The following is a 13,441-nucleotide window of genomic DNA, read 5'->3' as shown; positions in this document are numbered from 1 at the left end:
TCTCTCTCTCTCTCTCTCTCTCTCTCTCTCTCTCTCTCTCTCTCTCTCTCTCAGCATTGGACTATTTAGTCAATTTTTCTGCTTCACCCTGTGTTTTCTCACATCTTCTCCAGAATTCATGTGTGCTGTAAACACAGCTAAGCTTTTCTAAAGCATTCTCACTTGGCTCAAGTACCCTTTCTTCCTCTGCACAAGGTAGAGCCTTGGCTCTAGCAAAGTCTGCAATGTTTTGGTTTTATTTTTGCTCAGCACTTCATGAAAATGAGACCTCTATTTCAAGAGGCATTCTTAGCATTTAGAAGATGTTGAAATAGAGCCGTTAAATAAGTACTTTTCTATGCATTCTGACATTAAAAACAATAATAAAAAGCATTTACCTTAGAAAAATGCACAACATTTTAATTTTTTTAATACAATTTTGGTGTTGGTGGATGCTCTTTAGCAGTGAGATTTATAAATACTCTTATTCTCTAAGCCTGTTGCATACTGCCATTTATTATAGTTAGATTCGCCTAAGCCTAAAAGGTAACTGTAGATTGGCAAGCTGTTTAGAATACCAATTAGATTGTCTGTCTGGAGCTGGCGGCTCCATTCTATTTGTGTGATAATAACTTTTTCATATTAAGTTTGATTTCAATATTCTAGGGTGATTTTTTTTTTTATATAACTTGATCAACTCATTCAATTAACATCAACAATAACCAAATTTACTTCAGTCCCCAAAGCTGACCAAGGCTGCTATTTGATTAGACACTTACATAAATCGAGCTTAATATTTAATAACATTGTCAACTAAACTGTTGTGTTTATAGTTTAAATGTCACTCTTCTTAGCTCGTTGAGTTCTTTGAATAAACAGACAAGTTGTCCTTGTCAAGTATCATGGCTAGTAATTCTGATTTTCTAAAGGAGAATTGATGTCAGCCAAGGAAATGTGACTTTCTGTCTGTAAACCTGTATTGCTGTATGAAAGAGATGTAAATGTGGCCTTAAAAATTATTTTTTTTGTAAATGGAAAATCTAAATCTCTCTAGTGTAAACCTATTCCTAGCACATTTTTCTGCTTAAGGAGTTGCCTGACACAATGGAAAAAAATCACTACTAGCCTTTTTCCCTTCCTTTCCCTTCCCATTTTCTTCTAACAGCATCATAGTTCCAATGCAGTTACGAAAAGAGCAGTGCCATTTCAATGCAAAACAGGAGAGTACTGCTTATTTATGTCATCGGCAGGTATTTTGGATGTTTGTCTCTAGTCCATTTACTTCTCTCCATTTCCTTGAGGTTTTCCTACTCCTTTGGCTTAGCTAAAACAAAAAGGGTAACAGTGGAAGAAAGTCCTGAAAGCTTTTGTGGTGTTTGCTTGCCATGGAAGAGGCATCTGTTCAGACGTAGCAAGTCTCTCTAGCCCCGGTGACCATCTGCCATTGCCAAGGCACAGCCTTCGCAACGCTGGGGAGCCCCGGAAAGGGCATTAATGCACTGTAAAATAATGTCATTTCAGAGCTCGGGGAGCAACTAGCTTTTGTTATGCTCCAAAACAGTTGACAGTGGTCACTGAAGATACGAAATGTCCTGCTCTTCATAAACATCTCTGCATAGAGCAGGAGGAGGTTACCAGGCAGATCAGCAGTCTACAAAGCGCTGTTCTGCCACTGGCATTTTCTGGTGCCAGTGAAGAATCCCCACAATAAAAGGGGATTGATTAATGCTACTGTATGGAAAGTTTCCTTCTGGGTCAAGCTGCAGTCAGCATCCCCAGGAAGCATATAGTTGGTAGCTCCTGCAGTTTGATCCTGGGTGGATATTGGTAGTGGAATCGCACACGTTCCTAATCCAGTTGTAAATCGGAGTAGGCTGTTTGCATTCAGCAACCCTGTGGCAACTGGTTCTTCAGGATAACTGTTAGTTACCACAAAATACCTAATAATCTTTTAATGCCTTTTTCACTGTGAGAATCCATTTTTGTTTTGGAGGAATGAGGTGGTAATATCCCTATATACTGTTTTCTTACATATAGGGATATATACACATATGTATATAGGAAATAAACTTTTTGTATTTTCCAAGTGGCTCTAGACTTCTCTAAAGCCTTCCTTTATTGGAAACTCTTCCTTCCCCTGTCCAATTAATTTGGTGCCAAAATTACTCTCAATCCTTTCTGTTCTTCCTGTGTATCAATTTTGATGAGGTGATCAAGTACAAGAGTCCAATTACAGAGTCCAAAATGTGAATGTACCATTGATTTATGCAATGGCACCATAAAAGATTATTCTTTCCCTTTTTGCTTCCTTCTAAAATTTTCTCTCTTTTAAGGAACACTGAACCGACTGTCTTGATGGATAGTCACCTCCCCTGATTTTTATTTTGAGAGATTTAAAAGTTCAATGAATAGGAAATTTTTAATTATATTTTCCAATAATTTATTACCCGTGCTGAATTTTATGTTGTGAATTATTGTGGCTCGTCACTGTACTTTCATAAGTCCTCATAAGTTTCTTTGTTTCTTGACCCCTCACCCTTCTGAGTAAAAGGAAATGCTTCCTTAATGCCTTATATCCCTTAGTGGATCCTTAAACTTTTTAATTTTTAAAAAATGTGAACAGGATTTAATGGCATGTTTTCTCTTTATCAGAGCCTTTTGTTTCCTCTTCTCTTAAAGCACCTTTATACAGATAATAAATGTTATCCACCTATCTTTTCTGTATGTTTTACTAATACCAATGTAAAGGCCGTTTTTTGTTATTTCTGTAGGACCAGTCATATGATGGGAGCAGCTATGGTGACACTCTGTTCTGGCAGTAAATTCATGACAAATGTTGTATTTTTCTTGCACTTTTTTTTAATGTGGTAGTTGCTTCATAAATTTCAGCTGAATCCTAGACATACCAGTGATTAATCTGAAATTCAGCTTTTTTCAGGTTGCTTCGTTATTTCTCACCATGTTGTCTTTGAAAAAAACATCACTTTACCTTCATTAAGCCAGGATCATTTGAAAAATATTCTTCTATCTCCCTCTATGCTGAAGAGTGACATTAAGAGATTGCTTACTGCTTTTCTGAAGCCTTACTATTTTCCTTGGTGGTCCTTCTTATATCTAGCAGGGACTCTTCCTTGACCTTTTTATTTTTGATGATTGTGAAGAAGTATGTCTTAATGTAATTTTTGTCTAGTTTTTCTTTTTCTTCCTTAAATCTATTTTCTTAAACCTCTTCAACCAAAGATAAATCTTGTGTCTTTGGTGTTAGTCAGGACAGTAGTTCCACCTGGGTGGAATAAAGGAGTGCTTCTTTGGCAGAATTTCTCTTCAAGAGGTTTTCAAAAGTTTAACTGAGCTGTTTTTGTTTTGTTCTGCCAATGTACCTGCATGCTGAGAGTTGAAACAAGGCCACAGTAAAGGAGCATAAAATGGAAGCCAATTAAAAGTCTAAAGCATAAATCTTAGGCTATTATTCTGTGTTGCATTTCAAGCATCATTCCTCATTCCCGCAGTCTTACCCATTTTCAGCTGATAGTTGCCCCACTCCCTTTCGCCATCTCTCTCTGCATTGTCTTTGTAATGATATCTGACCACTAGAACATTTTCATTCTGTTTGGGGCCCTAGAAAACCATAATCCAGATTTTAGCTGGCTGAGCTGTGAATGCAAGAGCCTGAGGATATGGACCTTGCTGTGTTGTGGTCAGGACTGCTGTATGAGTAGGTACATCTGTGTAAGGTATCATACAGAACTAGTGAGCCCTTACATGATTCCTGCTAATACATCCTATGGGTCAGTGCCAGGCCTTTCTTGTAATTCATAGTCTTTCTGCTTCCTGTATCCCTTTGGCCTGGAAGCTAGGGGATATGCACATGTGCACACATGCACTCCTTCACATGAAAAAACTGTAATGTTTAAAATCTTCTAAAAGGCTTTGGCTTGAATTTTGGTTGAAGATTAGTGTCAATATGATTTCATTTGACTTTTACTGCTTGCCTAGTGAAAATGTATAAAAAGTAAATATATCTCAGACATGTATACGTTATGTGTGTTTGTGTTATACATCAATTTTTCATAGTTTGTCGCTTTTTCTTTAAACTGAACAAATGATACTGCCTAGCTGTCACAACGGATATTAACAGGGATGTGAAGCATGCTGAATTTAGAGAGCAACCAAACATTTGGTCATAAGGAAGCTTTCCATGTGGTGAACACACTAATAGTAAGGAGTCTCTATTTTTAGAGAAGAAAATTATGCAAGTGGAAGAACCTTTGAAGAGAAAAATCTTCCCTAAGGAAAAGGGGATCTTTGGAGATTCTGTCTTTGGCAGTCAGAGAGGGAGAACAGTCTTAACCTCCAGGATTTCTGGAAGTTGAGAAGCATGCATAATTAAGATTTTAAAACTCAGATTCCTGTTTATGCTAAAATGATCAGGCTATCAGAGAAATAATACTCCACAGATGTGATTGCACTGGGTAGAATGATTTATGTCATAAAAAGATAAATTGATACACAGAGACTGGGTAGACTTTATTGACCACTTGCAGCCCTAGGACATAACTTAGGATAGCAACATGCAAGAGAAGTTGGCCTTGTCAAAAGATCTTCTGTCTAACCTTGAAAGTTAGTGTAGGAAGGTCTTCTACATAAAATAAAGTACAGAAAACTGAGGCTTGAACAGTAGAAATCAATAATGTGATTTTTCTCTAGATATTGCAAGGTAATTGAAATTGAATATTTAAGGAAGATTGGGTTTCTCAAGTACTATTAGAAGAAAGGTATGGGAGGGTGGGATGTGTTGCCAGCGTTCCTCCTTTGTAAAATGTAAGTTTGAGAGGATGCTTTACTGAACAATTTTGAAACAACTAAAAGATACAGCTATAGAAACCAGAAAAATGCAGGACACATTTTAACACTGTGGATTTAGGCCAAATCTCTTTTAGGACTCCTCTTTCTGTACATACATCAGGCATGTTTTTACTCTCTAATAACACACGTTTTGAAAAATTCTGTGTAGAGTAACAAATTATATTATATAATTTGTCTTTAGTCCCTTAAGTACATGTTTTTTAATGCAGCAGAACTTGCACGCTATTTTCTATCATAGGTAGCAAAAACCTGTGTACTATTTACCATAGAACACAACCCGAGAAGTGCACAAATAGGGCTTTTGATGGTCCTTCCCTGCCATGAACACCAGTGGGACTGATGCCCATTGCCTGTTGTCCCTAACCAGGTAGGAGGCCTATCAGCACTATCACAGATGTGAAAGCATAAAATTAGAATCGGTAAAGCCCGTTACAGGCAGAGCAGAAAACAAGATGCGGAGGTTTGCTGCTAGCAACTCAGCTAGTTATGGGTACATGATCATTCAGAAAATACCCTTGAAAAACACATTTTAGGCTTCCAAGAATGTAGGTTGCCAGTTGAATATAGGCTTAGATGCCTTGAGGAATCACTCCCTTGCCACACTAAATTTTTTGTGTATCCTTGCATTAATAGGTTATGAAGCCTTTTCTGGCTGTCCTGCATAGTAAACAGTGATTTGTTCATTCTTTCCCCTTTGCACCAGCATTACCAGTTCAGGTAGACAGGCAGGGGCAGGGTATTACAATGCAGATTTAGAAGTCTTGCTCCGGTATGTTTTCATACAGTGGCATTTTAGTAAGAGATATTTTTATGAACATGATTGTTTAATAAGTTGCATCAGTTAAATCCCTGTATGATTTTAACACTATGGTCCTGAGGCTCCTATCTGAATAGCCCCTGTAAAGCCTATGCTATGCTTGAGATTTTAATGCCATTTTGTACTAGTGTAGCAATAGCTGTCTGATTACTGTCACTCTGAACAGACCATGGGGGTGGGAAAGGAGAAGGGGGGCTAGTGGTGGACAAACCCACGCTGGGTGGAATATCCTCAACAAAAAAAATATTTTCAAGGTGGTCGGTACAGGATGACTTAAACCTTAGCAAAAAGGAAGGATATAACTTGTTTTACTCAGGTTTAATTCAGAAGCAAAAGAACTTGGGGATCTTTGGTTGCCCTGATGCAGGTGGAAGGGAAGTRGGGAGAGGAGACAGGCTTTGGCAAGTAGTTTATAGAAGATCCAAACAAGAACGTACTTTTCATTTTTTGTTTCCCTGGATTCTACCCTTTAGAGGATAACTCACATTTGATTTATTGTCATGTTTAAACAACTGTCAAGGACTTCAGAGAGCTGTGGTTGTTTATATCAAAACATGGTGAAGTGAAATTAGTTTAATTGCTCAGCTGAATCTCTGGCAAGAAGAACCTGATATAATCAAATAACTGAGGGAGTCTTGTAACCTTAGAGGTCAGTTCAAAACTGAGCTTACACCAAATACCTGGGGGAGAGAGCTAATTCCATATCAGAGCTGCAGCCATTTGCTAAGGGAGCCTGGTGATTCAGTTTCCATAAATAAATATATGTAGGACTTCAGCTTCCTGCTTTGTTTTGACCTAAAGAAAGATTTGAAATCACTCAAACTTAAAAAAAAAATAATAAGTCTTGGAAGCCTGCATTCATGATTACTCATTTATGTGCATTAGATGCTCCAGCCCATCTGTTCTGTTGTGCTCTGTATGTTCACTAGAGACTTAAAAACATACTACTTAAATACATTAGGAAACCAGTGATTACTTTAACCAAACAAAATGATGACTTTTTTCTTACTGAATCCCTATCCAGAGATACTTCTTACATCTTATGTTAAGTAAGGTGATTTACATTCATCATATGCACTGCATGCAGGCATTGGTTTGAATCCCAATTAAGGCTGACAYTTAAGGACATATCCGTGGGTGTGTGCTAAAATAAAACAATATTGTCCCAAAATTGAGCTAATAGGAGACACTGGTGACTTTTCTTACCTGTRAAAAAAGAGAGAACTTTTTTTCTAAGCTCAGAACGTGCCTTTTATTTCACAACTAGCATGGCTTTTATTTACACATTTATTTGAGGGAAGCTGTGAAGTTGCCATTTTGTGATTGTGATGACTAAAAAACACAGCTTAGCGCTCACGCTGTACTTGTATTCCTTACATGAATATATGGAACTGGTAATCCATGTCTCCTACAAAATGTACGTCAAATTTCATTAGTTAAGGCAATGGCTTTGATTTATAATTAATTACCTGTTGTGTAAGCCTTGCCTAAACTTACAGTTGGCTATGGCATTCTCTGCTATCGCTCTATTAAAAACGGAAGACACGTYAGAGAGGTTTGAAGTAGGTGAGGTACTGCTGGGAAAGGAGGGAAGAGCATTAGAAATGTTTTAAGATATTGGAAGTCTCCAGATTACTGTGACCTAATGAAATACCTGCAGGGAGTAATGACAAGCTCAGGGCTTGCTTGTTTGTTTGTTTGTTTGTTTGTTTGTTGTCCTACCTCAAGAATTAGTGCAGTTTAGTTTTTATGTTCATGATGCATTTACAGGCAAAGAAAGGAAACTATGCTTTCCTGTGGGATGTGACAGTGGTGGAATATGCCGCGCTGACCGATGACGAGTGCTCCGTGACGGTCATTGGAAACAGCATCAGCAGCAAAGGATACGGGATAGCCCTCCAGCATGGAAGCCCCTACAGAGATCTTTTCTCCCAGAGGTAAACCAAAACAAAGCTCTTTTTGTAGGATTCTTCCCTACAGCCAGCAAGGAATCCTCTTCACAGTTCATATGAACTTTGGCAGTGACTGTTTATTGAATGAACTTAGTTCTCTTCCTTCTGTGACAGCAGAGAGGTAAAAGTTCAGGCTTCAAGAAAGCTGCTCCTTCTGCTCTGTTTGCATTTGCTTAGGGGGGAGGAAGGAGGGGACTGGAAATGGCATGTGATCTCGCACCTCCAGGCAGCACTGCTCTGTTGGGAGAAGGGTTGGTGCCCCCAGAGCTCTTTATGGGCTAGGGGAGAGATCAAACCTCCCTGGCTCATACTGTGCTTTGCATGCTGTGTTCTTCCATGCAGTAAGCATGTAATAATGTCCCAGTTTACTCTTTAGGATGGAGAGACAGATCCAAATTTTAAATATAGTGCTTTCTCACAATAGTATAGGCAAAAATAAATGTTCACTATTGCATGGGATTGCAGACTGTGACTTCTGTGGCCATTTAGTGATCTCTGAGCTAACAGCATCTCTTTTATGTCAACATGTAACTGAAATGAAGACATGCAGTTGTACAGACCTTTGTGGCCTTCGCAGATGGTGTGGGCCTGGGTGCACAGCTCACGGCCAGAGCTGAAGCGAGCTTTCCCTTTGTCTAACTTCTTTATAAGAAGTGGTAAAACACCAGCAGCAGCTGGTCTGGATCCTCCTGATAACCAGGGACAAAGCTGCCTCAAAAGAAAGGGTTGTTAGTAAACAGCAAAAACAGTTGTCAAACCAAACCCAAAACGGATCATTCATGGAAAGAAGGGACACTTCACAAGAGGCAAAACGATGATTAATTAGCAACTGTTAACACAGTAATTCAAGCACGAAGTAACAGCATTAGAGTAAATTCTTTTGAATAAGCTGCATTTGCTGTAGCTCAAAGCAGAAGTAAATGAGTCCGTTTCTGCTTAAACAGATTTGTATTAAGTGGCTAACAAATAGTAACATGCTACAGTCTCACATTATTTTGAAATGACTGCAGAAGCGCGGCAGTGGAGTGGGTTGAGAATTTTGTTAGTGGGACCAGCTGTTGCAACTGTATAGCCAGACCAGCCATAACTAAGTGGAATGTGGTGATTTGCCTTGGTAATGTTTTTTGCATTGTAATGGGAGTTTTGACAGTCATTCATGTTTCTAAAGTTACCCAGTGACGTTTACCTGCTGCTGTGAGCAGATTGTTTTCTGTACAGTAAAAGACAGCAGAATCTCTTTCCCTCAAGATGCTTTTGATCTCAAGCTACGGTTGAGTAGAAAATGTTAACTCATCCTGTTACTACCAAAAAGTTATGTTCACAGAAATATCTATCCTAGGATGAATGGGTGGAGGATATTTGGTATTTGATATGCAGAAAAAGCAGAGGTATGAAGTTCTAGAATAGTGAATTCTGCCAGTTTCCCCTTGGAATTTTTCTCACCCAAGGACAGAAAATCTTGAATAACTACAGAGTTTCAGACAAGAATACTTTGTGGTGGTGGTGGGTTGTGGGATGGTGTTTTGAATTCTGGGACAGCAGATTTGAGAGGTACGCAACATACAGAAAAGAAAAATTGCAAAAAAAAGTATTGTTAAAGATAATACTTGTGTTTTAAAATTTCTGCAGGATCTTAGAGTTGCAAGAAAGCGGAGATTTGGATGTTCTCAAACAGAAATGGTGGCCACGAATGGGACGTTGTGACCTGAATAGCCATACCAATGCACAAACAGATGGGAAGGCACTCAAGCTTCACAGTTTTGCAGGCGTTTTCTGCATTTTAGCAATAGGCCTTCTTCTTGCATGCTTGGTGGCAGCATTGGAGTTGTGGTGGAACAGCAACCGTTGTCATCAAGAAACACCGAAAGAGGTCCATAACTTTTATTCTTATCACAATTAAAAATAGAAAACACAAAATAGAGAGCAAGTGAAAGTTGTGGGATTTAGGTGCTCTCGTACAATAAATTTGGCTTATTTTGATTTGCCATACTAAACTTTGCATATAACTTTTTGGGTGGTTGTTTCTAAAACAAACAAACAAACAAAARAACCCACAAAGCCTGTCTTTTGTGCACATGGAAGGTGCCAAACTGACAGCCCTGGAGACTAAAGTCCTCTATTTATTTATAGAGCAGATACAGCATGGGCAGCAGCAGTGCAAACTTCCCCACATTGCCCCACCAATGTGCCTCAACCCTGACCTGGAGAGACCACCTTTAGGGGTAAGAGAGTAGTTCAGAAATGTGCCCTCAGCCTCTTTGCTAAGAGTGACAGGGAGGCCAGTCATTGGCACCCAGTTGTGCCAACTGTGGTTGATGATTTTTGTGATTTAAGACCCCATCCATTGGCTGTGAGAACTGTGTCCGTACTGCACAGGTGATGCAGCTGCCAGCGGCTGGTAGCCATTTTTCTTTATGGCTGACCTAGGCTAAGTTTGAAGAGGTACATGAACAATTAAAAATAAGCAATCTAGTTATTAAATGAATAAGCCATATTGCCATGATACTGTTTAAATGCTTCCTTTCTTTTGAAATAAGTTTTATTTCTAAAACTAAGAGCCTCTGAGTGAACTGACTTGCATATGAAATACTTTACCTAGGAAAATACATCTGAGAATGTCTTGTTTTTAAAGATTTCTTGCTGCAGTAGCAAGTGATAGTTAGTAATGCCATTATAAAATAATCAGTCCATACTCTGATCTCTCTTGCATGAAGCCTGTATTTATTTACATAGATTAAATGTTTAACAAACTAACCTCTTGTAATTTTTGAAACACTGAGGCATTTGCAGGTACTTTCATCTTGGAACAGATGTTTGTTACAAGCAAATAATAGCAGCGAGCTGTACTACAGCTAGAAAATAGTACATAGCCCATCAATTCCAATCTATGTTTCTCAGGTTGCCAGGAGTATTACAATAATTGACGTACCTATCACCTGTAAGCAATGCTGGCAAATGGGATCTGAAGTGACATGTTGCAGTCTGTGATGTTGTAAAATATTTATCAGTAAGATTCCACTCTTCTGAGTTCCTACTTCTCCCATTTGAATTCATCCATCGAGGGTTCAGTGATAAACATCTGTGTCATGTTTGTGGGACAAAGCTGCAAAGTCCCTTGCCTGTGGCTCCACAGCGTGTAATAGTGAAAGGGAAACGTTGCTAAAAGGAAGCATGTCTCCGCTGTGCACAGTGCAGCACTCCAAAAGCAGGCACAGGGAGAGCAGAAGTACATAGTGTTGCTTATGAGCAAGCTTGCTGATGAACAGAAAAGCGTATTGAGTTGTTTGTTATCTTTGGTTGGACACTGTAGCATTTTGCCCTGCTGCCTTGCAGAATTCACTCCTGCAGTAAATCTGGAAGCCCCTTTCTGCATTAACAGTGCTCAGGCCTAAACCTTGGTAGCAGATAGCTCACTTTCTGCTGCGAACACCTGGCGGGGTAAGGGGCAGGGATGTGGTTTGAAGCGTCCTAGCGCTGCATGTGCACAAGCATTTGTCTTGGCATACTCTGGAGTCCATTCTCCTCTCTATGCTCAGGGACTCACCCTTGTGCATCTTTGTAGAGTGAGATGAGAATATGCCCCAAAGGCAGAGTTGCATATAGGTAAGGTGAAATATTTCAATCACTCTTTTATTGCAAGGTGTTTTAAATATTCAGTTTTCATCTCTGAATAAGAATCTCTCTTCCTGTTCTTAAATATTTTCTTTTTTTTGCCTATCCCTTTTATGTCTCTTTTTATATCTGTAACAAGAATTAGTACAGATCCCTGCCCTCTCCACTCCTCTTAGCATTATTTTTTCTCCCCTTGCTATTCCCCTCCTCCTTCCCCTTCCCTGCAGTGCATTCTAGATAAGGGTTGCTCTTCACATCCTCTTTTGCAGTTTTCATGACAAACAAAAATTACTTTCAAGCTTTTTTTTTTTTTTAGGCATGCTAAAGTTATCCATATGGTAGAGCTGTACTCAGGAAGATCACCTATGCGTGGGAATGGATCTGACCTTGGAGCACAGTCAGTGTAGGTTAAGCAAGATGAATTAACCCCAGGCACAACACACGCGAGCAGGCTCAGGAAAGGTTAGCCTTGTGGGTGCTGTTGAAAGAGAGGGAGCAAAGTCAGTGGGAGTCCTGGAATGAGCAGGCAGGTGTTAAGGTTGAAAGAGAAAGTGAGTGTTCCCAACAAAGGGCAGATGGATGAGGTTCACCAGGGAGAGCCKGCGGAGGAGGAAAGCGTACAGACGGCCCAAGGGGCAGGCGGGCCTGAATGTAAAGGGGGTCCTGGAAAGGGCCGCTTGGTGCACTGAAATGCAGGGAGCTAAAAGCATCGCTGGAACAGGTCGGAGTAGCTGGAGAGAAGGGTGACCATAAAATATACTTAGGTAAAGTAGTCAACAAGTGTAGCAGATATTTATTGGTAGATCAGGTAGCAGAGGTATTTTATTTATGTACTGATGAGGAGGGAATGAAGTGGAATTGCTGAAGGCTACTGTAATCAACATGAGAAACGCAGTTTCAGAAGAGACAGTGTTGTATGGATTGGCTGATGATGTTTAAAATATTTATGGAAACCAGGGTTCAAAAGTTTGGAAAGCACTGGATCCAGGGGTAAGGGGAACRCTGAGTGCAGGAGGACCCCGCTGCCAGAGCAGCAGGAATTGGGAACGATAACTGAGCTGTGGGGACCCCAAGTGAAAAGAGGATGTGATTTCAGGAGGAGTGTATTTGGGGATAGCTCTTTTCTGCAACTATGTATCCTCCAGCACTGCTACAGCAATAGTTGCAACAGAGCTACAGCATGTATGACGTATGCAAAACATGAAAATCTGCCTCTTGGCAGCATCTGATACTCCATCCAAGTCTTTAGTTCAGTAACAGCTGTAGACTTAAGTCATGCTGCTGATTTGCTTTTCCTTCTGCTTTTGGGAAGCCTTTGGAAAAACAGGAGTGCTGTGGTATCACCTAAAAATTGTGCAAGTTGGATTTTTTCCCTTGATCATTTCTGCTGAGAAAGGGCTGATTCTCTGGTAGCCTAAGATGATACGTAGACTTTGGTAGTCACCTCGTGTGGAAAAATAACAGCATCCTCAATAATAACCGTCATGAAACAGCAGAAAAGGAGACAGTGCTTTGGCTACTGTGACCCTATGCTATTAAGAGCTTTGTAAATCAATTGTAGAAAATTATAATGGATCCAGGATTCGGTGAGGAGCCATCATAAGTTGTGGAGCTCCTGTGTAACGTTTTCTCTTGGGCTTGACCCACGCACTAGGATCATGCACTAGTGCCAGCTCGACAACCAGAGATGTTGGGAAGACAAACGCCCAGTCATGACAGGGCTGGGCAGCCTTACTGACTGCTGCAGAGGGAGAGAGCGCTTTTTAGAGACTGTTGCTCGGTGTGTCCAGGGTCAGTGTGAAGTCTGTGCCCATAAGAATGGGCACAGCCTTCATTAGCGTTGGAGAAACGCTTCCAGCTGCGATTAAGGTGTTATTTGCCAATTCCTTGCGTTTTCCTCTTCCACTTTGTATTCCTTCGGCTTTCGTGGAGGTCAGCCTGAGGCAATACATTGAGGTGTTCAAGGACTCAGATGTCTGTTTGGTATAAATTACAACTCTTAATTAGGATGAGTGAAAAAATGCAGTGTTAACTACATAACTGGGGAGACAGGAAATCTGTTTTTAAAATCCCAACAGCATAACTTGGACTTCGGCGTTAATTTGATCTATGTTTGTAGAGTCTTTACAGGAAGAGTTATGTCAGACAGAGACTACTTTCAATTAGAAGAATATTGAAACTGTTTTTTACATTCTTTGCTTACCAACAAAATCCC

General features: G+C 39.9%; 1 protein-coding gene across 1 annotated transcript in view; it reads left to right on the top strand.

The window, feature by feature from the left end:
- Positions 1-13,441, top strand: part of GRID1 (glutamate ionotropic receptor delta type subunit 1) — a 555,021-nt gene that overhangs the window by 527,853 nt on the left and 13,727 nt on the right. The window contains exons 14-15 of the mRNA XM_026069970.1: positions 7,433-7,599; positions 9,244-9,484. Coding sequence (XP_025925755.1) covers positions 7,433-7,599; positions 9,244-9,484 — 408 coding nt within the window. The remainder of the gene's footprint in view (positions 1-7,432; positions 7,600-9,243; positions 9,485-13,441) is intronic.

Source organism: Apteryx rowi, unplaced genomic scaffold, assembly GCF_003343035.1.
Source record: "Apteryx rowi isolate R43461 unplaced genomic scaffold, aptRow1 scaffold_30, whole genome shotgun sequence".
Classification (NCBI taxonomy): Eukaryota; Metazoa; Chordata; class Aves; order Apterygiformes; family Apterygidae; genus Apteryx; species Apteryx rowi.
This window is presented reverse-complemented; position numbering and strand designations above follow the sequence as displayed.